A 23,842-nucleotide genomic window follows, 5' to 3' on the forward strand; every position below is an offset into this window, starting at 1 on the left:
TTAAAAATAAACATATCTTCATTAAAACTACCCTTTCAAACCAGGTCAGATGTTCTCCTGCTCTCAGTGTATCCACCATGTCACCGCTGACATTGTTAACATAGATTTTCTCTGATCATCAGCATCAAACTTTTAATCCTATTCTTCTTGAATGCATTTATGATTTTGTCAGCTGTGGCTCAGTGGGCAGCACCCTCGCCTCGGAGTCAGAAGGTTGTGGGTTCAAGTCCCACTCCAGCAACTTGAGCACAAACATCGAGGCTGACATTCCAGTCCGGTGTTGAGGGAGTGCTGCACTGTCAGAGGTGCTGTCTTTCGGATGAGACGTTACCAACATAAGAAATAGGAGCAGTAGCAGGCCATTTGGCCCCTTGAGCCTGCTCCACCATTCAATAAGATCATGGCTGATCTGATCCTGGCCTCAACTCCACTTCCCTGCCCGCTTGACTCCCTTATCGTTCAAAAACCTATCTAACTCCACCTCAATGACCTAAGGCCCCATCTGCACTATTTCGAAGAAGAGCAAGGGAGTTATCTCTGGTGTCCTGGGCCAATATTTATCCCTCAACCAACATAACAAAAATGGATTATCTGGTCATTACCATATTGCTGTTTGTGGGAGCTTGCTGTGCACAAATTGGCTGCCGCGTTTCCTACATTACATAGAAACATAGAAAATAGGTGCAGGAGTAGGCCATTCGGCCCTTCTAGCCTGCACCGCCATTCAATGAGTTCATGGCTGAACATTCAACTTCAGTACCCCATTCCTGCTTTCTCGCCATACCCCTTGATCCCCCTATTAGTAAGGACCTCATCTAACTCCTTTTTGAATATATTTAATGAATTGGCCTCAACAACTTTCTGTGGTAGAGAATTCCACAGGTTCACCACTCTCTGGGTGAAGAAGTTCCTCCGCATCTCGGTCCTAAATGGCTTACCCCTTATCCTTAGACTGTGACCTCTGGTTCTGGACTTCCCCAACATTGGGAACATTCTTCTTGCATCTAACCTGTCTAACCCCGTCAGAATTTTAAATGTTTCTATGAGGTCCCCTCTCATTCTTCTGAACTCCAGTGAATACAAGCCCAGTTGATCCAGTCTTTCTTGATAGGTCAGTCCAGGCATCCCGGGAATCAGTCTGGTGAACCTTCGCTGCACTCCCTCAATAGCAAGAATGTCCTTCCTCAAGTTAGGAGACCAAAACTGTACACAATACTCCAGGTGTGGCCTCACCAATGCCCTGTACAACTGCAGCAACACCTCCCTGCCCCTGTACTCAAATCCCCTTGCTATGAAGGCCAACATGCCATTTGCTTTCTTAACCGCCTGCTGCACCTGCATGCCAACCTTCAATGACTGATGTACCATGACACCCAGGTCTCTTTGCACCTCCCCTTTTCCTAATCTGTCACCATTCAGATAATATTCTGTCTCTCTGTTTTTACCACCAAAGTGGATAACCTCACATTTATCCACATTATACTTCATCTGCCATGCATTTGCCCACTCACCTAACCTATCCAAGTCGCTCTGCAGCCTCACAGCATCCTCCTCGCAGCTCACACTGCCACCCAACTTAGTGTCATCCGCAAATTTGGAGATACTACATTTAATCCCCTCATCTAAATCATTAATGTACAGTGTAAACAGCTGGGGCCCCAGCACAGAACCTTGCGGTACCCCACTAGTCACTGCCTGCCATTCTGAAAAGTACCCATTTACTCCTACTCTTTGCTTCCTGTCTGCCAACCAGTTCTCAATCCATGTCAGTACACTACCCCCAATCCCATGTGCTCTAACTTTGCACATCAATCTCTTGTGTGGGACCTTGTCGAACGCCTTCTGAAAGTCCAAATATACCACATCAACTGGTTCTCCCTTGTCCACTCTACTGGAAACATCCTCAAAAAATTCCAGAAGATTTGTCAAGCATGATTTCCCTTTCACAAATCCATGCTGACTTGGACATATCATGTCACCTCTTTCCAAATGCACTGCTATGACATCCTTAATAATTGATTCCATCATTTTACCCACTACCGATGTCAGGCTGACCGGTCTATAATTCCCTGTTTTCTCTCTCCCTCCTTTTTTAAAAAGTGGGGTTACATTGGCTACCCTCCACTCTATAGGAACTGATCCAGAGTCAATGGAATGTTGGAAAATGACTGTCAACGCATCCACTATTTCCAAGGCCACCTCCTTAAGTACTCTGGGATGCAGTCCATCAGGCCCTGGGGATTTATCGGCCTTCAATCCCATCAATTTCCCCAACACAATTTCCCGGCTAATAAGGATTTCCCTCAGTTCCTCCTCCTTACTAGACCCCCCGACCCCTTTTATAACCGGAAGGTTGTTCGTGTCCTCCTTCGTGAATACCGAACCAAAGTACTTGTTCAATTGGTCCGCCATTTCTTTGTTCACCCTTATGACTTCCCCTGATTCTGACTGCAGGGGACCTACGTTTGTCTTTACTAACCTTTTTCTCTTTACATATCTATAGAAACTTTTGCAATCCGTCTTAATGTTCTCTGCAAGCTTCTTCTCATACTCCATTTTTCCTGCCCTAATCAAACCCTTTGTCCTCCTCTGCTGAGTTCTAAATTTCTCCCAGTCCCCAGGTTCACTGCTATTTCTGGCCAATTTGTATGCCACTTCCTTGGCTTTAATACTATCCCTGATTTCCCTTGATAGCCACGGTTGAGCCACCTTCCCTTTTTTATTTTTATGCCAGACAGGAATGTACAATTGTTGTAGTTCATCCATGCGGTCTCTAAATGTCTGCCATTGCTCATCCACAGTCAACCCCTTAAGTATCATTCGCCAATCCATCCCAGCCAATTCACGCCTCATACCTTCAAAGTTAGCCTTCTTTAAGTTCTGGACCATGGTCTCTGAATTAACTGTTTCATTCTCCATCCCAATGCAGAATTCCACCATATTATGGTCACTCTTCCCCAAGGGGCCTCGCACAACAGTGATTACACTCCAAAAGTACTTCGTTGGCTGTAAAGAGCTTTGAGACGTCCGGCGGTCATGAAAGGCGCTATATAAATGCAAGTCTTTCTTGGTTTAGCAGTAACCAACATACAAAAATCTGACGAAGGGTCACCGGCCTGAAACGTTAACTCTGTTTCTCTCTCCACAGTTGCTGCCTGACCTGCTGAGTACTTTCCAGCATTTTCTGTTTTTATATTACACAAGAAATCATTCCCCCTGCCTCCCCCCCCCGACGCTGGTCATGTTCCTAACACAGAACGACGAGAGGAACACGGTAGAATGGAAATTGGAAAAAGTCAGACCAGCCCTCGAGTACAGTGTCCGGTTCCAGTCACCCATGGCAACCGTTGACATCTCAGAGACCAGCCATGCCACTGATTGTCGGCATCGGACAACTTAACCCACGAGGAAAGTTCGAAGGAGTTCGTCAACTTTGAAAAGAAGTGATCTTTTAGGCACTGCACCTGACGTAGTAACTGGGGGTCACGACTGTGGATCAGCTAGAGAGCAGATCGAACACGCTCCTGGCTGGCCTCCCACATTCTACCCCACATAAATTTGAGGTCATCCAAAACCCGGCTGGCCCTGTTCTAACTCGCACTAAGTCCTGCTCACCCATCATCATCATCATAGGCGGTCCCTCGAAGCAAGAATGACTTGCTTCCACGCCAAAAAAGGGATGAGTTCACAGGTGTTTCAATGAAGAACCTAATATTCCGGGTCCCAAACTACATGTTGAAGGATGGAAGATACCTGTGCGTGGATTTTTTTAACGTATGGTGGCCGTTGCACACCAGCCACCACACGGGCTTGACAGAGCTAGGTCTTGGTCCAGTGGCAAGGATTAACCAGGACGACTGGAGACCAGCTCTGCTGCACAGACCTAATACGCGCACACATATCGCACAGTGTGGGCTGGGCCCGTGCTGCCCCTGGGCCCTCACCGCACCTAGGCCCCCATCACATCCCTCTACAAACTCTTGCTGCTCCTTCGCCCCGACCTCGCCGCTCCTGCTGTACCTGCCCGCATTGCAGTCAGCCGTCGCCCTCCTGCAGCAGCACGCGCTGCTCCCTCCAATGGCCCCGGCCTGCACCCCGCCGATTTCCAAGCCGGGCCGCCGCACACTACTCCCTCCTGTGACATCTTTCATCATCATCATCATAGGCAGTCCCCCAAAATCAAGGACAACCTGCCTCCACTCTCAAAATGAGTCCCCAGGTGGCTGAACAGTCCAACACGAAAACCACAGGCGAGGCAGACAGTCGCCGAAGGAAGGGGTGGGCGGGATAGGCCCACCGCACGCTCCCTCTGCCGCCCGCGCCCGGCCCCCCCGCATTCCCCCGCCAACGAGACCCGAGGCGCCCAGCGCCCGCCCCCCCCCCCCCCCCAGATGCACCCCCTCCACCCAGGGCGGTCCCCGGCCAGGGACTCCCAGGTGTCGGTGGGGATGCCGCACTCCATCAGGGAGGCTTTGAGGGTGGTCCCTGCAACGTCTCCTCTGCCCACCCCCGGCCTGCCCACCGCGCAGGAACTCCGAGCAGAGCGCCCGCCCCGGGTGTCTCAACCACCACCCCCTGTGCTCGCTGACCGACATTGGCTTCCGGTTAAGCAACGCCTCGATTTCAAAATTCTCCTCCTTAATTTCAAACCTTTCCACGGCCTCACCCCTCCCTATCTCAGTAATCTCCTCAAGCTCCACAACCCCCCCCCCCCCAAAATGTCTGCACTCCTCTAATTCTGCCCTCTTGAGCATCCCTGATTATAATCACTCAACCATCGGTGGCCGTGCCCTCTGTTGCCTGGGCCCCAAGCTCTGGAACTCCCTGCCTAAACCTCTCCGCCTCTCTACCTCTCTTTCCTCCTTTAAGACGCTCCTTAAAACCTACCTCTTTGACCGAGCTTTTGGTCACCTGCGCTAATTTCTACTTGTGCGGCTCGGTGCCAAATTGTTTTCTCTCAATACTCCTGTGGGAGCACCTTGGGACGTTGCACTACGTTAAAGGCGCTATATAAATGCAAGTTGCCGCTTGGAAATCACATCAGCGGGTAGGTACAATGCACATCCATCCGGTAACTCGCTTTCCCGAGGATCGGGCAGCGGCATGCAGAGCCAGCGTATTCTTTTTCAAATAAAATACGCTTCCCCCTCAGACTCTCCCTCCCCTTTCGGATCCTTTACTCCATAAATCCCGCCCTCGTACATGTTGACACGCAAGCTCGCAGAGCCACGCACAATCATCACCCTTTGACAATAATCTCCTCCTGCGACTGTAATGCACCTCGGGTATCTGGTGATTGAGTTAAGTGTCGGTTTGCAGGACGCCGTGTACCATACTTGGGAGAAAAGCTGGCACAGCTGACTCCAAAACACCAGCCTGCCCTGTAATTCTCGGATGCCGCCCGCTGTGATCTGCTTAAATCACCACATCCAGCAAACAACAGGCTCAGAATTCCTGCTCTAATCCCAGCAGTTTTGGACGCCGATTGTCTAATTACAGGAAGTGAGCTGTTCGCGAGCCGGGCCTGTCTCGGCCCATTTCCTCAGTGGCTGCTCTGCCAAATGGCACTGCAGTGCCACCCTGGCTCCGAGATTGTCCATGAGTGAAGCCAGTGAGAGAAGCGGAACACGAATGGATGGGGTTTGCTCTTTCCGAAGTCGGGGGTCAAACTGTATTATTGGGGGGGGGGGGGGGTCAGAGCAGAGGGAGATTTGCTCCGAATCTGGCCCGGCAGTAGTAGCGGGTGCCAAATGTCACAAAGGGGCGGATTTTCGGCTCTGTTCTGCGCCCCGGAGCGGCGGCAATGGCGGCGGCGGCGAGATGTTCTGGGCGGGCTCTCAGCCTCCAGTGCCCCGCGGCGATCCTCGGGTCCGGTTTAGCGGCGGCGCGGAGCAGCACCGCCCGGAAGAGCTGCGCCCGGTGTGTGCAACGCCTCCCGGTCGCGACACCGGCGCGAGTTTTGACTCTTACCCGACCCGTCCGCCCCGCAGCGCGCCCCGCAGCGCGCCCCGCGCTGACCTCCTGGGAAATCGGGGCGGTCCAACCTATACCGACAGCAGGGAGGTGAGTAATGGATTCTTGTTGTGGTGCCGTGGGCAATGTTTTGGGAATGTTTTTGTGACCTTTTTTTTTTTTAAAGTGCTTCCCCTCCCCCAGGCATCTCTGTGCTCAGGATTTTCCCATCCTACCGCCCCAAGAGAGCTGTACAACGCCTCCCTTAGCGCTGTGCCCCCTGACTCAGGGCCCAGTTGCCCAATGTTACTGACTGAGGCGCAAACTGTTCCCCGGGCGCTAACTTTACCGCCCCGCCGCCATTACCGCCCCAAAAACATCAAAGCCGAAAAGCCAGCCCAGCTCAGTCTTCGGTTACCCAGCACCAACACCCTTTCCCCGTGACTGTGCACAAGTATCTCACCAGGGTGGAAAGAAATTGCTGCCTGCGCCCAGGGACACGATCTCCACCCTGCACTTGCATGATGGCATTTTTGAATCAGAGGGTTGTACAGCACAGAAAGTGGCCATTCAGCCCATCGCATCAGTGCCAGCTCTCTGCAATAGTCACCCACTCAGCCTCATCCCCCTGCCCTTTTCCTGTCCCTTCTTCATTGGTTATTTTTTCAATTATTTAGTCACTTCCATTTTAAAAGCGATTATACATTTTGCTTCCATTCCGGTTTGTGATGGGGCATTCCAGTTCTTAATAACCTTCGGTGTAAAGTAAATTCCCCCAACCTCTGCCTTTTGAGCGTTTAGTAACATAGTAACATTAGGAGCAGGAGGGGGCCATTCGGCCCCTCGAGCCTGCTCTGCCATTCAATTAGATCGTGGGTGATCTGCACCCCAACAGCACTTTCCCACCTTGATTCCACGTCCCTCGATACACCTTTTTCACAAAATTCTATCGATCTCAGTCTTGAAAGTACAAATTGTCCCCGCATCCATTTTGGGGGAGAGAATACCCAATATCTGCTGCCTCTTGTGTGTGAAAGCGCTCCATAATTGTCCCCTTGTTCTTGATTTCCTGACCAGAGCAAATGGTTTATCAGTATCCACCCTATCAAAACCTTGTATCATTTTAAATACCTCAATTTGATCAGCCCTCAATCTGCGATGCACAGAAACTGTCCGCTTCACCTTATTCCATCCATCACACTGGCTTTTCGACATTACACAGGATATACGACCCAGAAACAGGCCATTCGGCCCAACCAGTCCATGCCGGCGTTTATGCTCCGCTCGAGCCTCCTCCCGTCTTTCCTCATCTAACTCTATCAGCGTAATAAGGGGTCACACATTTAAAATGGAGATGAGGAGGAATTTCTTCTCTCAAGAGGGGTCGTGAATCTTTGGAATTCTCGACTCCAGGGAGCTGTGGAGGCTGGGTCATTGAATATGTTTAAGGTGGAGAGAGACAGATTTTTGAGTGATAAGGGAGTAAAGGGTTATGGGGAACCGGCAGTGAAGTGGAGTTGAGGCCAAGATCAGATCGGCCATGATCTTATTGAAGAGCGGAGCAGGCTCGAGGGGCCAAATGGCCTACTCCTGCTCCTATTTCTTATGTTCTTTTGTTCATAATCCTCTATTCCCTTCTCCCCCATATGCTTGTCTAGCCTCCCCTTAAATGCATCGATACTCTTCGCTTCAACCACTCCCTGTGGCAGCAAGTTCCACATTCTCACCACGCTCTGGGTAAAGAAGTTTCTTCTGAATTCCCCATTGGATTTCTTGGTGACTATCTTATATTGATGCTCTTCCCCACAAGTGGAAACACTCTCTCTGTATCCACTCTATCAAAACCTTTCATAATTTTAAGCACCTGTATTAGGTCACCCCTCAGCCTTTTCTTTTCGAGAGAAAAGAGACCCAGCCTGTTCATCCTTTCCTGATGGATACAACCCCGTATGTACACGGAGCACCAAAGAAGACAGAACGAACTCAGAGACCACTGAGCAATCAAAAGTGGAATTAAAGTTGCTCAATAAATAAGCGATAAAGTTCTCAACACGTTACAACAGGTTATATGCCTGTAATCTGATCCAGGGGGGCCAGACAGTGTCAGATACATTGAAAATGAAACCAGCTTTCTAAGTGACCCCTAACCCAGAGTTTAACTCCGAACTTGTTCCCTCATACCTTACTTTGCTGAGCACAAATTACATGAATGATCAGAGAATGACATGGAATGTAGAGCACAGAAACAGGCCACTCGGCCCGAGAGGTCTATGCCGCAGTTTATGCTTCACACCAGCCCCCTCCCACCTTACTTGAACTTCGCGGCATTCACAGAAGTTTATGATATTCCTCGAAGCTGCCATTATTGCAGGTTTATTGGAGAGCAGCCCACACGATCTGTTTCTTATTATTATAACGAGCTTCCGGCCACATATCCGCAGCATAACTAAAACCGCCTATTTCCATCTCCGTAACATCGCCCGTCTCTGCCCCTGCCTCAATTCATCTGCTGCTGAAACCCTCATCCATACCTTTGTTGCCTCGAGACTTGACTACTCCAACGCACTCCTGGCTAGCCTCCCACATTCTACCCTACGTAAACTTGAGGTCATCCAAAACTCGGCAGCCCGTGTCCTAACTCGCATTAAGTCCCGCTCACCCATCACCCCCTGTGCTCGCTAACCTACATTGGCTCCCAGTTAAGCAACGCCTCGATTTCAAAATTCTCATCCTTGTTTTCAAATCCCTCCATGGCCTCGCCCCTCCCTATCTCTGAAATATCCTCCAGCCCCACAACCCCCCGCGATGTCTGCGCTCCTCTAATTCTGCCCTCTTGAGCATTCCTGATTATAATCACTCAACCATTGGTGGCTGTGCCTTCTGTTGCCTAGGCCCTAGCCTCTGGAACTCCCTGCCTAAACCTCTCTAACTCTTTTTCCTCCTTTAGGATGCTCCTTAAAACCTACCTCTTTGACCATAATTTCTTCTTATATGGCTCGATGTCAAATTTATTTGTTGTGTCTTATTTCACTGCTGTGAATCGCCTTGGGTCTTTTTACTATACTAGAGGCACTATATAATAAAAGTTGTTGTTGTTATACTCACTATAACATCTCTTATACACGGAGGACCTCAACACTCTCGAGTTCCTTACATCCCACAGTCTTCCCTTTACCTGCAATTTTCAGCCTTTTGAAACCCAAACGTATCATTAGCTAATCACGACTTCCCAACTTAGTTCATCACCTCTTTCCAAAGCTTGGCAATATCCTGCACTATGGCCTTTGACCTTTCGCCTAAGTCCCTCCGTTCATAAAATGAGCCGGACATGCGTGGCACCAGCAGGGTTTCCTAACACGGTCTCAACTCCGGAGGCCGGTCATTTTGGAGATGGAGCAGGCAGCCGGCACAGCACTGGAGAAGTTGAGCAAAGCAGCTGCTGAAGGAATGGTGGTGAGCAGCGATTCGAGGGAGCAGAGTGTTCAGGAGGCAAAGGCCATTAAGCCGTGTAATTGTCCCCGTGAGCCACTGTGAAACGGCAGCACGAAGTGGCAGCTTGATAAATGACTTGGTGCCTAGCAACGTGCCATAGCAACGGTGGACGTCAGACTCGATCATTGGCGAGGTGACTGTTCCAGTGCTCTCCTCGCCGGCCTCCCACCTGCCACCCTCTGTAAACCTGTGCTCATCCAGAACTCGTATCCTAACCTGCACCAAGCCCCGCTCACCCCTGTTGCTCAATGACCCGGTCCAGCAACACCTCGACTTTTAAATTCTCACCCTTGTTTTCAAATCCCTCCTCTCTGCATGGAAGCTAACCCTAAAGTGGGACCATGCAAAGATACACCACCATTGATTGTCAGCATTTCTAATTTCCTTCAGCAATTTGACGTACAGCCCACTAAGACCCTGCGAAGCACGGTTATTTCCGTAGATGCTTGAAAGACATATGTTAACTGCATAGGATATACAGCACCGAAACAGGCCATTCGGCCCAACCAGTCCATGCCGGCGTTTATGCTCCATTCGAGCCTCCTCTCGTCTATCCTCATCTAACTCTATCAGCATAACCCTCTATTCCCTGCTCCCTCATATGCTTGTCCAAGTACAAATAGTGGAAGAAGCGTACGAGAACTCAAGCCCCTCACTCACCCCTCCCTCCCTCCAACCACCGTCTGCCCCATCTGTGTCACAGACTGTAGATCCCACATCAGTCACCTTAGAACTCATATTAGTTTGGAAACAAGTCATTCTCAACTCCGGGGGACTGCCCAAGAAGAATATGCTTATCCAGCCTCCCCTTAAATGCATCTATACTATTCGCCTCAACCACTCCCTGTGGTAGCGAGTTCCACATTCTCACCATTCTCTGGGTAAAGAGGTTCCTTCTGAATTCCCTATTGAACATAAGAACATAAGAAACAGGAACAGGAGTAGGCCATTTGGCCCTTCGAGCCTGCTCCACCATTCAATACGATCATGGCTGATCTGATCATGGACTCGGATCCACTTCTCTGCCCACTCCCCATAACCCTTTACTCCCTTATTGGTTAAGAAACTGTCTATCTCTGTCTTAAATGTATTCAATGACCCAGCTTCCACAGCTCTCTGAGGCAGCGAATTCCACAGATTTACAATCCTCTGAGAGAAGAAATTCCTCCTCAGCTCAATTTTAAATGGGTGGCTGGCCCCTTCTTCTAAGCTTGGATTTCTTGGTGACTATCTTATATCGATGGCCTCTCGTTTTGCTCTTCCCCACAAGTGGAAGCATTCTCTCTGTATCCGCTCTATCAAAACGTTTCACAATTGTAAAGACCTCTATTAGGTCACCCCTTGGCCTTGAACGAGATGTTTCTGTCACAGTAACAGCCCTTGTAGTCTTACCTGTGTGAAAGTAAGGATTTGCTGTGTATGGAAATCCAAACGGAAGAGGTTGAGGGAGCGGAGGCGGGGCAGCCGGGAGGTATTTCGCTTTGCTTTCAATGATTGTGGAGCCCAGTAGATGGCTGGGAGAGTCGGACACGCAGGGGGCATTCTGAATGACGGCCGCCTCGTGTATCTCCTTAATGCTTTCACAGGGCCTTATGGTCTCTTTGCACTCCTTGAGCTCGTGGGCGGAACTCAGCACCTCAGTCTTCAGATTCTCGGGCTTTTCGTCGCCCCTCTCGGGATCGCTCTCCGAGTCCTTCATCTCCTCGTCGTTGCACTCGGCCACGCAGTCCCGCACCCGGGCCTCGGGGTGGTCCTTGACCTCGCTGGCGCACTGCATTTCTGTCCTGTGGTGGGCCATCTTCCTGGCGCCCTTGCGCCCGGGCTCCTTCTGCGGGGCGCTGCCGGGCAGGGCGTGGTTGAGCGACAGCAGCGGCGCCGTGTTGTGCCGCAGGACCAGCATGGCGTTGCGACGCGACAGCTCCTCCCGCAGGGGGTGGCCCTCGGGGATGTCGTGGATGCTACGCAGGGCAGGGTGGTCCGGCGGCAAGCCGGGGTGCAGCGACAACGGGTCGGCTCCGAGGATCCGCTGCCGGTGCATGTTCTCAAACTCCTTTTGGCGCAGTAGCTCGGCAGACATTTCAAGTCTAAAAGTGGGGGGGGGGGGGGGGGGAGGAAAAAAAGAGAGAATTTCTCAAACATTTGCAACCACCAGAGACATTCCTTCACAAAATGACTTTGCATCTGAAAATGTCTGCTGTAATTCAGATGGAAAGGTTGATGCCCATGTTGTCGCTTCACAGCGGCCAATCTGATCACTGGGACTTTTCTGTTGTGAAAAAATATGATTCTATTAATTAAAAGCTCTCAAGGGTGCTGGAAATCGAGTGTACTGTGCCAGAGCCAACAGCATCAGGGTAGGACTTCTGGTTTCGAGCCGGTCGTGTCACCTCCGAAATCACACATTGAAATCTAAGCACGATATATGGAACAGGCAAACTGAGTCACAAGGTCCGTCCAGATGGACAAGGCCTTTGGTCCACTTGATCTAGTCTTTCCCGAAGACCCACCTCACCATCTCCCCACTGGAACATCGAACTGTTTAATTGAGTCCAGGTGTCAGCTGTGGCTCAGTGGTCGAACTCTCGTTTCAGAGTCGGAAGGCTCTGGGTCCAAGTCCCACTCCGGAGACTTGAGCACATAAATCCAGGCTGACACTCCCAGTGTGGTACCGAGGGAACGCCGCACTGTCGGAGGTGCCGTCTATCGGATGAGACGTTAAACCGAGGCCCCCCCCCCCACCCCCCCATCAGCTCTCTCGGGTGGAAGCAAAAAGATCCCACGGCGCTATATCGAAGAAGAGCAGGGGGAGTTATCCCCAGGTGTCTTGGCCAATACTTATCCCTCAATCAACATCACAAAAACAGATGATCTGGGTCATTATCACATTGCTGTTTGTGGGAGCTTGCTGTGTGCAAATTGGCTGCCGCGTTTCCCACATTACAACAGTAACTACACACCAAAAAAGTGCTTTGAGACTGAGGTTGTGAAAGGCGCTATATAAATGCAAGTTCTTTCATTTTCCTTCCTGGTCGCCTGGTCCAATTGTTGCTTACCCTCTGTTAGAAAGATATAATGTTTGTTGCTCCAGTGGTCTTTTATTAGCCTGAACCTGAGCAAATCCCATCCACCCCTGGGTCACAGCTTCAGAGGACATAAGAACATAAGAAATAGGAGCAGGAGTCGGCCAGTTGACCCCTCACGCCTGCTCCGCCATTCAATAAGATCATGGCTGATCTGATCATGGACTCAGAACCACTTCCCCGCCCGTTCCCCATAACCCTTGACTCCCTTATTGCTCAAAAATCTGTCTATCTCCACCTTAAATATATTCAATGACCCAGTCTTCACAGCTCTCCGGGGCAGAGAATGCCACAGATTTACAACCCTCTGAGGGAAGAAATTCCTCCTCATCTCAGTTTTAAATCATCCTCTCTTAAGTTTAATCTTGGGTTTCTGCTCTCTTACAACTAATACGGCTGTTCTGAATCACTGATCATCTCCAGTTTGGTTTAGAGAGGGCGAGTTGTGTCTCCTTGTAACTGTGCGAAGAACATGGGTGGGGCGTAGCCCTCTGTGCACACGTACAATTCTTCCTTATCCAACCTCACAGCAACACAAGCACACAGTAAATAGCCGATAGGCACTGAAAATAGAGCCACCATCACATCCTTCAGTACCTGGAGCAGGGGCGACAGTACACCCTCTTCTCACTCACTCACACTTATCCTTCACCACATCTATCGCCTGTGCATGGACCTGCCTTTCTCTCGGGGGATCTCCTGCACTCCGCTGGTGGCAAAGGGACTCGCCTCTGCAAGGGCCCAGGGTTCGACCTGTGGCCTGTCTGAGGTTAGCCGGCCTTAGCCGAGGAGGCCCAGTCGGCAGCTTCTGCCGCAAAGTGTTTGTGGGCACCCGTGCGGACAGGCCCATGCTTGGTTGTGCAGCCCCGTGTGGTCGGATAGCCTGCCAACGAGGATGGCACATCAAGGTGGTGATGGACCAGGAGCGGAGAAAAAGTGACTCGTAGTTGAACGTGGGCCACAAAGCTGAGATAGTCACTAATAAGTCCAATAAAGAATTCAGGAGAGACTCGCGACCAGGGTGTGTGGTTGAGTCGAATAGCAGAGATGCATTTAAAGGGAAGCCAGATAAGTACATGAGGGAGAAAGGAATACAAGAATGTGCTCCTGGGGGGATATGAAGAGGGTGGGAGGAGCCTCATGTGGAGCATAAACACCGGCACGGAGCTGTTGGGCTGAATGGCCTGTAAATTCTGCTGCAACAACTTGTATTTATATAGCGCCTTTAACGTAGTAAAACGTCCACAGGCACTTCACAGAAGTGTTATAAGACCAAACAAAATTGACACCGGGCTACATAAGAAGAAATTATGGCAAAGGTAGGTTTTAGGGAATTTTCTAAAGGAGGAAAGAGAGGTAGAGGGGCGGAGAGGTTTAGGGAGGGAGTTCCAGAGTCTAGGCAGCTGAAGGCACGGACACCAATGGGGGAGTGAGGAAAATCAGGGATGCTCAAAAGGGCAGAATTTGAGGAGCGCAGATATCTCGGGGGGGGTTGTGAGGCTGAAGGAGATTGCAGAGATAGGGCGGGGCGAGGGCCATGGAGGGATTTGTAAACAAGGATGAGAATTTTGAAACGGAGGCGTTGCTTATCCGGGAGCCAATGTAGGTGAGCGAGCACAGGGGGTGATGGGTGAGCGGGACTTGGTGCGAGTTAGGACACAGGGCAGCCGAGTTTTGGATCACCTCAAGTTTACGTAGGGTAGAATGTGGGAGGCCAGCCAGGAGTGCGTTGGAGTAGTCAAGTCTAGAGGTAGCAAAGGCATGGACGAGGGCTTCAGCAGCCGACGAGCTGAGGCAGGGGCAGAGACGGGCGATGTTACAGAGGTGGAAAGAGGCGGTTTTAGTTCGATGTAAAGACAGACTAGGAATGGCATTGTGCTGGCTGTAGTGTTTGCAATACATTTCCTGTGATATTTGACAGACAACATTACACGGCTGAGGTTTAGCACAGAACCACTGAATGCAACACAGTGCATTCAGAAAGGCCAACATCGTTCACTTGATGCGTGACCAGCTGAGGATCTGATCTGACTGTTACAGCGGAGGCTGCAAGTGTGAGCTGGTGGTGCCAGTCTCCGGCGGGAAGTGCCAGGCTCCGATGGGTGGTGCCAGGCTCCAACGGGTGGTGCCAGTCTCCGGTGGGAAGTGCCAGGCTCCGGTGGGCGGTGCCAGGCTCCAGCGGGTGGTGCCAGTCTCTGACAGGTGGTGCCAGGCTCCAGCGGGCAGTGCCAGGCTCCAGCGGGCAGTGCCAGGCTCCAACGGGCGGTGCCAGTCTCCGGTGGGAAGTGCCAGGCTCTGGCGGGCGGTGCCAGGCTCCGACGGGTGGTGCCAGGCTCCAGCGGGCAGTGCCAGGCTCCGACGGGTGGTGCCAGGCACAAGGGGCACCCAGTTATTCATCGTCGCCATTCCTCAGCCTGTAGTAAGCAGGAAACATCTAGCCGATAAAGAGCTCGTATTAACACCGTGCTTACCTCGCCAGATTCTGCTTCCGTAGCATCTCCTGTTGCCGGGCAAACATTTCAGCCTGGGCGGGCTGCAAAAAGCCATAACCTGCAAGGATTTTACGAGAGTTCAGAGTGAGCAAGAATATTCATTTGTCCAATTATAACTTACATATTCTGCCTGCCAACTACAAAGACATACCTCCCAACACCCGATTCACTGCCCTTAAACCTCTGGTGTGATTTCAAAAATTATTTGCAACATGGTGCTTTTAAAGTGAATTCACCATTTAAAGAAAGACTTGCATTTATATGGTGCCTTTCTCGACCATCGGACGTCTCAAAGTGCTTTACAGCCAATGAAGTACTTTTTGGAGTGTAGTCACTGCTGTAATGTGGGAAACGCGGCAGCCCATTTGCGCACAGCAAGCTCCCACAAACAGCAACGCGATAATGTCAAGATGATCTGTTTTTGTTATATTGATTGAGGGATAAATATTGGCCAGGACACCGGGGAGAACTCCCCTGCTCTTCTTCGAAATAGTGCCATGGGATCTTTTACATCCACCTGAGAGAGCAGACGGGGTCTCGGTTTAACGTCTCATCTGAAAGACGGAATGAGATTTGTGAGCTTAATCCAGGCAGACACTCCCAGTGCAGTACCGAGAGAGTGCTGCACTGTCGGAGGTGCCAACCTCTGTATGAGACGTTAAACCGAGGCCCCCAGACTGCCTGTCGCAGTGGTTCAGGCCGACTTTGAAAATCCCTCATCACTGCTCGAAGGAGAGCAGGCAGTTCTCTCAGCGTCCTGGCCAACATTCCTCCCTTTACAAGTACCATCAGAAACAGGTTAACTGCTATATAAATACTGTGGCAACAAGAGTGGGTCAGAGGCTGGCTCCCCAAAACCTTTCCACCATCGACAAGGCACAAGTCAGGAGTGTGATGGAACACTCTCCACTTGCCTGGATGAGTGCAGCTCCAACAACACTCAAGAAGCTCGACACAATCCAGGACAAAGCAGCCCGTTTGATTGGCACCCCATCCCCCACCTTCAACATTCACTCCCTCCACCATCGGCGCACCGTGGCTGCAGTGTGCACCATCTACAAGATGCACTGCAGCAACTCGCCAAGGCTTCTTCGGCAGCACCTCCCAAACCCACGACCTCTACCACCTAGAAGGACAAGGGCAGCAGGTGCATGGGAACACCACCACCTCCACGTTCCCCTCCAAGTCACACACCATCCAGATTTCCTTCATTGTCACTGGGTCGGAATCCTGGAACTCCCTCCCTAACAGCACTGTGGGAGCACCTTCACCACACGGACTGCAGATTCAAGGTGGTGACTCACCACCACCTTCTATGGGGTGATTAGGGTTGGCCAATAAATGCCGGCCTTTTGGCTAAGATCTGCATAACTAACCTGACCAGCCACCATGACCTCCGGGTGGTTTCTCCCTGGTCAGGAAGGTATAGAAACATAGAAACATAGAAAATAGGTGCAGGAGCAGGCCATTCAGCCCTTCTAGCCTGCACCGCCATTCAATGAGTTCATGGCTGAACATGAAACTTCAGTACCCCCTTCCTGCTTTTTCGCCATAACCCTTGATCCCCCGAGTAGTAAGGACTTCATCTAACTCCCTTTTGAATATATTTAGTGAATTGGCCTCAACTACTTTCTGTGGTAGAGAATTCCACAGGTTCACCACTCTCTGGGTGAAGAAGTTTCTCCTCATCTCGGTCCTAAATGGCTTACCCCTTATCCTCAGACTGTGACCCCTGGTTCTGGACTTCCCCAACATTGGGAACATTCTTTCTGCATCTAACCTGTCTAAACCCGTCAGAATTTTAAACGTTTCTATGAGGTCCCCTCTCATTCTTCTGAACTCCAGTGAATACAATCCCAATTGATCCAATCTTTCTTGATAGGTCAGTCCCGCCATCCCGGGAATCAGTCTGGTGAACCTTCGCTGCACTCCCTCAATAGCAAGAATGTCCTTCCTCAAGTTAGGAGACCAAAACTGTACACAATACTCCAGGTGTGGCCTCACCAAGGCCCTGTACAACTGTAGCAACACCTCCCTGCCCCTGTATTCAAATCCCCTCGCTATGAAGGCCAACATGCCATTTGCTTTCTTAACCGCCTGCTGTACCTGCATGCCAACCTTCAATGACTGATGTACCATGACACCCAGGTCTCGTTGCACCTTCCCTTTTCCTAATCTGTCACCATTCAGATAATAGTCTGTCTCTCTGTTTTTACCACCAAAGTGGATAACCTCACATTTATCCACATTATACTTCATCTGCCATGCATTTGCCCACTCACCTAACCTATCCAAGTCACTCTGCAGCCTAATAGCATCCTCCTCGCAGCTCACACTGCCACCCAACTTAGTATCATCCGCAAATTTGGAGATACTGCATTTAATCCCCTCGTCTAAATCATTAATGTACAATGTAAACAGCTGGGGCCCCAGCACAGAACCTTGCGGCACTCCACTAGTCACTGCCTGCCATTCTGAAAAGTACCCGTTTACTCCTACTCTTTGCTTCCTGTCTGACAACCAGTTCTCAATCCACGTCAGCACACTACCCCCAATCCCATGTGCTTTAACTTTGCACATTAATCTCTTGTGTGGGACCTTGTCGAAAGCCTTCTGAAAGTCCAAATATACCACATCAACTGGTTCTCCTTTGTCCACTTTACTGGAAACATCCTCAAAAAATTCCAGAAGATTTGTCAAGCATGATTTCCCTTTCACAAATCCATGCTGACTTGGACCTATCATGTCACCATTTTCCAGATACACTGCTATGACATCCTTAATAATTGATTCCATCATTTTACCCACTACTGAGGTCAGGCTGACCGGTCTATAATTCCCTGTTTTCTCTCTCCCTCCTTTTTTAAAAAGTGGGGTTACATTGGCTACCCTCCACTCCATAGGAACTGATCCAGAGTCAATGGAATGTTGGAAAATGACTGTCAATGCATCCGCTATTTCCAAGGCCACCTCCTTAAGTACTCTAGGATGCAGTCCATCAGGCCCTGGGGATTTATCGGCCTTCAATCCCATCAATTTCCCCAACACAATTTCCCGACTAATAAAGATTTCCCTCAGTTCCTCTTCCTTACTAGACCCTCTGACCCCTTTTATATCCGGAAGGTTGTTTGTATCCTCCTTAGTGAATACCGAACCAAAGTACTTGTTCAATTGATCCGCCATTTCTTTGTTCCCCGTTATGACTTCCCCTGATTCTGACTGCAGGGGACCTACGTTTGTCTTCACCAACCTTTTTCTCTTTACATACCTATAGAAACTTTTGCAATCCGCCTTAATGTTCCCTGCAAGCTTCTTCTCGTACTCCATTTTCCCTGTCCTAATCAAACCCTTTGTCCTCCTCTGCTGAGTTCTAAATTTCTCCCAGTCCCCAGGTTCGCTGCCATTTCTGGCCAATTTGTATGCCACTTCCTTGGCTTTAATACTATCCCTGATTTCCCTAGATAGCCACGGTTGAGCCACCTTCCCCTTTTTATTTTTACGCCAGACAGGAATGTACAATTGTTGTACTTCATCCATGCGGTCTCTAAATGTCTGCCATTGCCCATCCACAGTCAACCCCCTAAGTATCATTCGCCAATCTATCCTAGCCAATTCACGCCTCATACCTTCAAAGTTACCCTTCTTTAAGTTCTGGACCATGGTCTCTGAAATTACTGTTTCATTCTCCATCCTAATGCAGAATTCCACCATATTATGGTCACTCTTCCCCAAGGGGCCTCGCACAATGAGATTGCTAATTAATCCTCTCTCATTACACAACACCCAGTCTAAGATGGCCTCCCCCCTAGTTGGTTCCTCAACATATTGGTCTAGAAAACCATCCCTTATGCACTCCAGGAAATCCTCCTCCACCGTATTGCTTCCAGTTTGGCTAGCCCAATCTATGTGCATATTAAAGTCACCCATTATAACTGCTACATCTTTATTGCATGCACCCCTAATTTCCTGTTTGATGCCCTCCCCAACATCCCTATTACTGTTTGGAGGTCTGTACACAACTCCTACTAACGTTTTTTGCCCTTTGGTGTTCTGCAGCTCTACCCATATAGATTCCACATCATCCAAGCTAATGTCTTTCCTAACTATTGCATTAATCTCCTCTTTAACCAGCAATGCTACCCCACCTCCTTTTCCTTTTATTCTATCCTTCCTGAATGTTGAATACCCCTGAATGTTGAGTTCCCAGCCCTGATCATCCTGGAGCCACGTCTCCGTAATCCCAATCACATCATATTTGTTAACATCTATTTGCACAATTAATTCATCCACCTTATTGCGGATACTCCTTGCATTAAGACACAAAGCCTTCAGGCTTGTTTTATTAACACCCTTTGTCCTTTTAGAATTTTGCTGTACAGTGGCCCTTTTTGTTCTTTGCCTTGGGTTTCTCTGCCCTCCACTTTTCCTCATCTCCTTTCTGTCTTTTGCTTTTGGCTCCTTTTTGTTTCCCTCTGTCTTCCTGCATTGGTTCCCATCCCCCTGCCATATTAGTTTAAATCCTCCCCAACAGCACTAGCAAACACTCCCCCTAGGACATTGGTTCCAGTCCTGCCCAGGTGCAGACCGTCCGGTTTGTACTGGTCCCACCTCCCCCAGAACCGGTCCCAATGCCCCAGGAATTTGAATCCCTCCCTGCTGCACCACTGCTCAAGCCACGTATTCATCTGCGCTATCCTGCGATTCCTACTCTGACTATCACGTGGCACTGGTAGCAATCCCGAGATTACTACTTTTGAGGTCCTACTTTTTAATTTAGCTCCTAGCTCCTTAAATTCGTTTCGTAGGACCTCATCCCTTTTTTTGCCTATGTCGTTGGTACCAATGTGCACCACGACAACTGGCTGTTCTCCCTCCCATTTCAGAATGTCCTGCACCCGCTCCGAGACATCCTTGACCCTTGCACCAGGGAGGCAACATACCATCCTGGAGTCTCGGTTGCGGCCGCAGAAACGCCTATCTATTCCCCTCACAATTGAATCCCCTATCACTATCGCTCTCCCACTCTTTTTCTTGCCCTCCTGTGCAGCAGAGCCAGCCACGGTGCCATGAACTTGGCTGCTGCTGCCCTCCCCTGATGAGTCATTCCCCTCAACAGTACCCAAAGCGGTGTATCTGTTTTGCAGGGGGATGACCGCAGGGGACCCCTGCACTACCTTCCTTGCTCTACTCTTCCTGCTGGTCTTCCATTCCCTATCTGGCTGTGGACCCTTTCCCTGCGGTAAGACCAACTCACTACACGTGATACTCACGTCATTCTCAGCATCGTGGATGCTCCAGAGTAAATCCACCCTCAGCTCCAACTCCGTAACGCGGACCGTCAGGAGCTGGAGGCGGATACACTTCCCGCACACGTAGTCGTCAGGGACACCGGAAGCGTCCCTGAGTTCCCACATGGTACAGGAGGAGCATAACACCCGACCGAGCTCTCCTGCCATGACTTAACCCTTAGATACACTTAAACTGGTAATAACAATGTTAAAAGTTACTGACCAATATAAGAAGAAAAAGAAAAACTACTCACCAATCACCAGCCAATCACTTACCCCCTAGGCTGTGACGTCACCTTTGTATCTTTGCCTTCTCCCTGTAGCTGCACCGGCACGCCTCTCGCCGACCCCGGACTCGCGCTGCTCCGAGCTCCCGCCTCCTCGACTGACTGCTCGAACTGCCCGACTCCCGCTGGCCTTTATAGGCCTCTCGCCGACCCCGGACTCTCGCTGCTCCGAGCTCCCGCCTCCTCGACTGACTGCTCGAACTGCCCGACTCCCGCTGGCCTTTATAGGCCTCTCGCCGACCCCGGACTCGCGCTGCTCCGAGCTCCCGCCTTACATTTTTGTAAACAGGAGGTGGGTGGGATGGCTTGACCCATCCACCTCCACGGAGGTGTGTGGGGGACCTGACCCATCCACCTCCATGGCACGAACCTGGTATTGCAGTACTTCCAGGAACGGTGCAGTGGCTCTAGGCCTTTTGGCTAAGAGCATTGGCGCAGAGTGATCCTTGACTGGTGCAGGGTGACCTCTGGCGTTTGTGACTTGACAAAGAATTGGAAACGATTGGCTACGAATTTATTAAAAAAAAAAAATAAATAAATAAATGCCGGCCTCTCGGCCTTTTGGCTAAGATCAAGTGTAGTACCGTTTCTGACCAGCCACCATGACCCCAGGGTGGTTCCTCCCTGGTCAGGAAGGTATATGCTTGCATTTTTGGAAACAGGAGGTGGGTGGGGAGGTTTGACCCATCCACCTCCACGGAGGTGTGTGGGGGACCTGACCCATCCACCTCCATGGCACGAACCTGGTATTGCAGTACTTCCAGGAACGGTGCAGTGGCTCTAGGCCTTTTGGCTAAGAGCATTGGCGCAGAGTGATCCTTGGCATGTGCAAGGTGACCTCTGGCGTTTGTGATTTGACAAAGAATTGGAACGATTGGCTACGAATTGATTTAAAAAAAATAAATAAATAAATAAATGCCGGCCTTGGAGGCGACGCCCACATCCCGGAACGAATAAAAAAATCCTGGTTATTAACCTCACTGCTACTTGTGGGGTCCTGTCTGCATGCAAATTGCATGCCTGATTACAGTCACTGCAATTCATTTTTAGTGTGTGAAACACTTTGAGATATTCTATATAATATGCGGTTTCTTTCCCACTGCACCTCAAATTTTAAAAGTTGCCCAGTTAGTTTCTGCTTTATTCTGAGATTGCTGCAAGTTAAGTGTGGCTGGTTCTGAAGGCATCACTTTTATTTTTACTCCCCCCCCACTCCTCCCCTCATGGCACAGACTCATTCCTGGGTAAAGGCTTCCACCAGCCCCAGCAGGCTTCCAGCTGGCCACTCCACGCGTGGGCCGAGATTGTGAGCGAAAGTGGACTATTCAACCAAGGGTGGCATCACAGCGGAGCCTTGGTCCACCTGACCGACTGACCACCATCCTGGGCCAGGGAGATTAAAAAGAGAGTTCCCCTCCAGTAAATAATCATCGTCATAGGCAGTCCCTCGAAACGAGGATGACTTGCTTCCACGCCAAAAAAGGATGAGTTCACAGCTAATATTCCAGATCCTGAACTACATGTTGAAGGGTGGAAGATGCCTGTGCGTGGATTTTTTTAACGTGTGGTGGCCGTTGCACACCAGCCACCACACGGGCTTGACAGAGCTAGGTCTTGGTCCAGTGGCAAGGATTAACTAAGATGACTGGAGACCAGCTCTGCTGCACGGACTTAGTGCGCACACATATCGCAGTGTGGGCTGGCCCGTGCTGCCCCTGGGCCCCTGGCCCCGAACTCACACCTCCCCTGGGCCTGATCACATCCCTCCACAGTCTCTCGCCGCCCCTGCTGTATCTGCCTGTGCTCCAATCACTGACCTGGACCTATGTCATGTGAAATAATAAAGACAATTCCTTTTGCACTCACCTGGAGTCTGGCACAGGGTCGAATGCACTCCTAGGAATGGAGGCCGTAGGTGGGGACCTAAAGCGATGTGTGGTGCATTCTGAGGTGAAAGCAAAGGGTTTGCGTGCGACATTTCCCTGGAAAGAAAAAAAGACAAAGAAAAAAAGGAGTTAGACAAAAAAGTTTTAATCACCTCGGTGCAATTCTGAAAGTGGTGTGATCTTTGCATCTACCAATTGCACTGGTAACGGCCACTCCTAGCTTTCCGCCTTCAAATATTGCTTCAAATCACTGCCCTAAAGATTTTTTTTACCTTCCTTTTTGTTAAGCTTGTAGGTAAAGCTAAATTGTAAACGGACGAACAAACTGCACATAAAATTTGTCCAGATTCCAGGACCGGAGAATTTTAGCTATAAGGAAAGATTGGATAGGCTGGGGTTGCTCTCTTTGGAACAGAGGAGGCTGAGGGGAGACCTTATTGAGGTGTATAAAATTCTGAGGGGCCTAGATAGAGTGGATAGGATGGACCTATTCCCCTTAGCAGAGGGATCAACAACCAGGGGGCGGAGATTTAAATTAATTGGTCGGAGCCTTAAGAGGGGATTTGAGGAGGGTGGGGGTCTGGAACTCGCTGCCTGAAAGGATGGTAGAGACAGAAACCCTCATCACATTTAAAAAGTACTTGGATGTGCACTTGAAGTGCCGTAACCTACAGGGCTACGGACCCAGAGCTGGAAAGTTGGATTAGGCTGGATAGCTCTTTGTCAAATGGCCTCCCTCTGTGCTGTAAACCTCTGTGATTCGATGATTCCCGTCACATTATCTCTTCAGAGCCACGCACTGTGCCGCCATTCGGGTCTGTCAAAAATGGCCGCTTCGTCAGTTTGCAAAATTTGGACGGCGTGCCTGAATAATGAAGTGAGTGAGTAGGCAGTTAACTAGGTTCAATCCCCCCCCCCCCACTCCACCCCACCCCGCGCCCCAATCCCGCTGGAACAAGCAACAGAGCCTCAGCCTCTAAGGGTGAGGGATGGGAGAAAATCAGTGAGGGTGCAAAGGCCTGGTCTTCACCCAGTGGCCTGTACTTGATGCGAATGCATGTAGCAGTCGAGCCAGAGCACGACTGGGCTCGGCTACCCACGGACAAGTACCCTGGCGACATTCCCTGGCAAGGCTTGCACGTGGCGAATGGCTACTTGAGCAACTATTGGGAGGGCTACCAGCGTCCATGGAAGGCTCACGAGGTTGATTCCTGAGATGAGGGGGTTGACTTATGAAGGAAGGTTGAACAGGTTGGGCCTCTACTCATTGGAGTTTAGAAGAACGAGGGGTGATCGCATTGAAATATATAAGATTCTGAGAAGGCTCGACAGGGTGGATGCAGAGAGGATGTTTCCCCTCGTGGG

At 50.3% G+C, this 23,842-nt stretch overlaps 1 protein-coding gene and 1 pseudogene across 4 annotated transcripts in view; one reads left to right on the plus strand and one right to left on the minus strand.

Moving 5' to 3' along the window:
- The window catches only part of samd11 (sterile alpha motif domain containing 11), a 338,469-nt gene that overhangs the window by 32,734 nt on the left and 281,893 nt on the right, over positions 1-23,842 (minus strand). For all 4 annotated transcript variants that reach the window (XM_070861033.1, XM_070861034.1, XM_070861036.1 and 1 more), the window contains 3 exons: positions 22,458-22,573; positions 14,996-15,074; positions 10,837-11,528 (listed from right to left, as the gene is read on the minus strand). In XM_070861033.1, coding sequence (XP_070717134.1) covers positions 10,837-11,528; positions 14,996-15,074; positions 22,458-22,573 — 887 coding nt within the window. The remainder of the gene's footprint in view (positions 1-10,836; positions 11,529-14,995; positions 15,075-22,457; positions 22,574-23,842) is intronic.
- LOC139229428 (U2 spliceosomal RNA) lies at positions 21,137-21,371 on the plus strand (annotated as a pseudogene).

The sequence above is a fragment of the Pristiophorus japonicus genome, chromosome 18 (assembly GCF_044704955.1).
Source record: "Pristiophorus japonicus isolate sPriJap1 chromosome 18, sPriJap1.hap1, whole genome shotgun sequence".
Taxonomy (NCBI): domain Eukaryota; kingdom Metazoa; phylum Chordata; class Chondrichthyes; family Pristiophoridae; genus Pristiophorus; species Pristiophorus japonicus.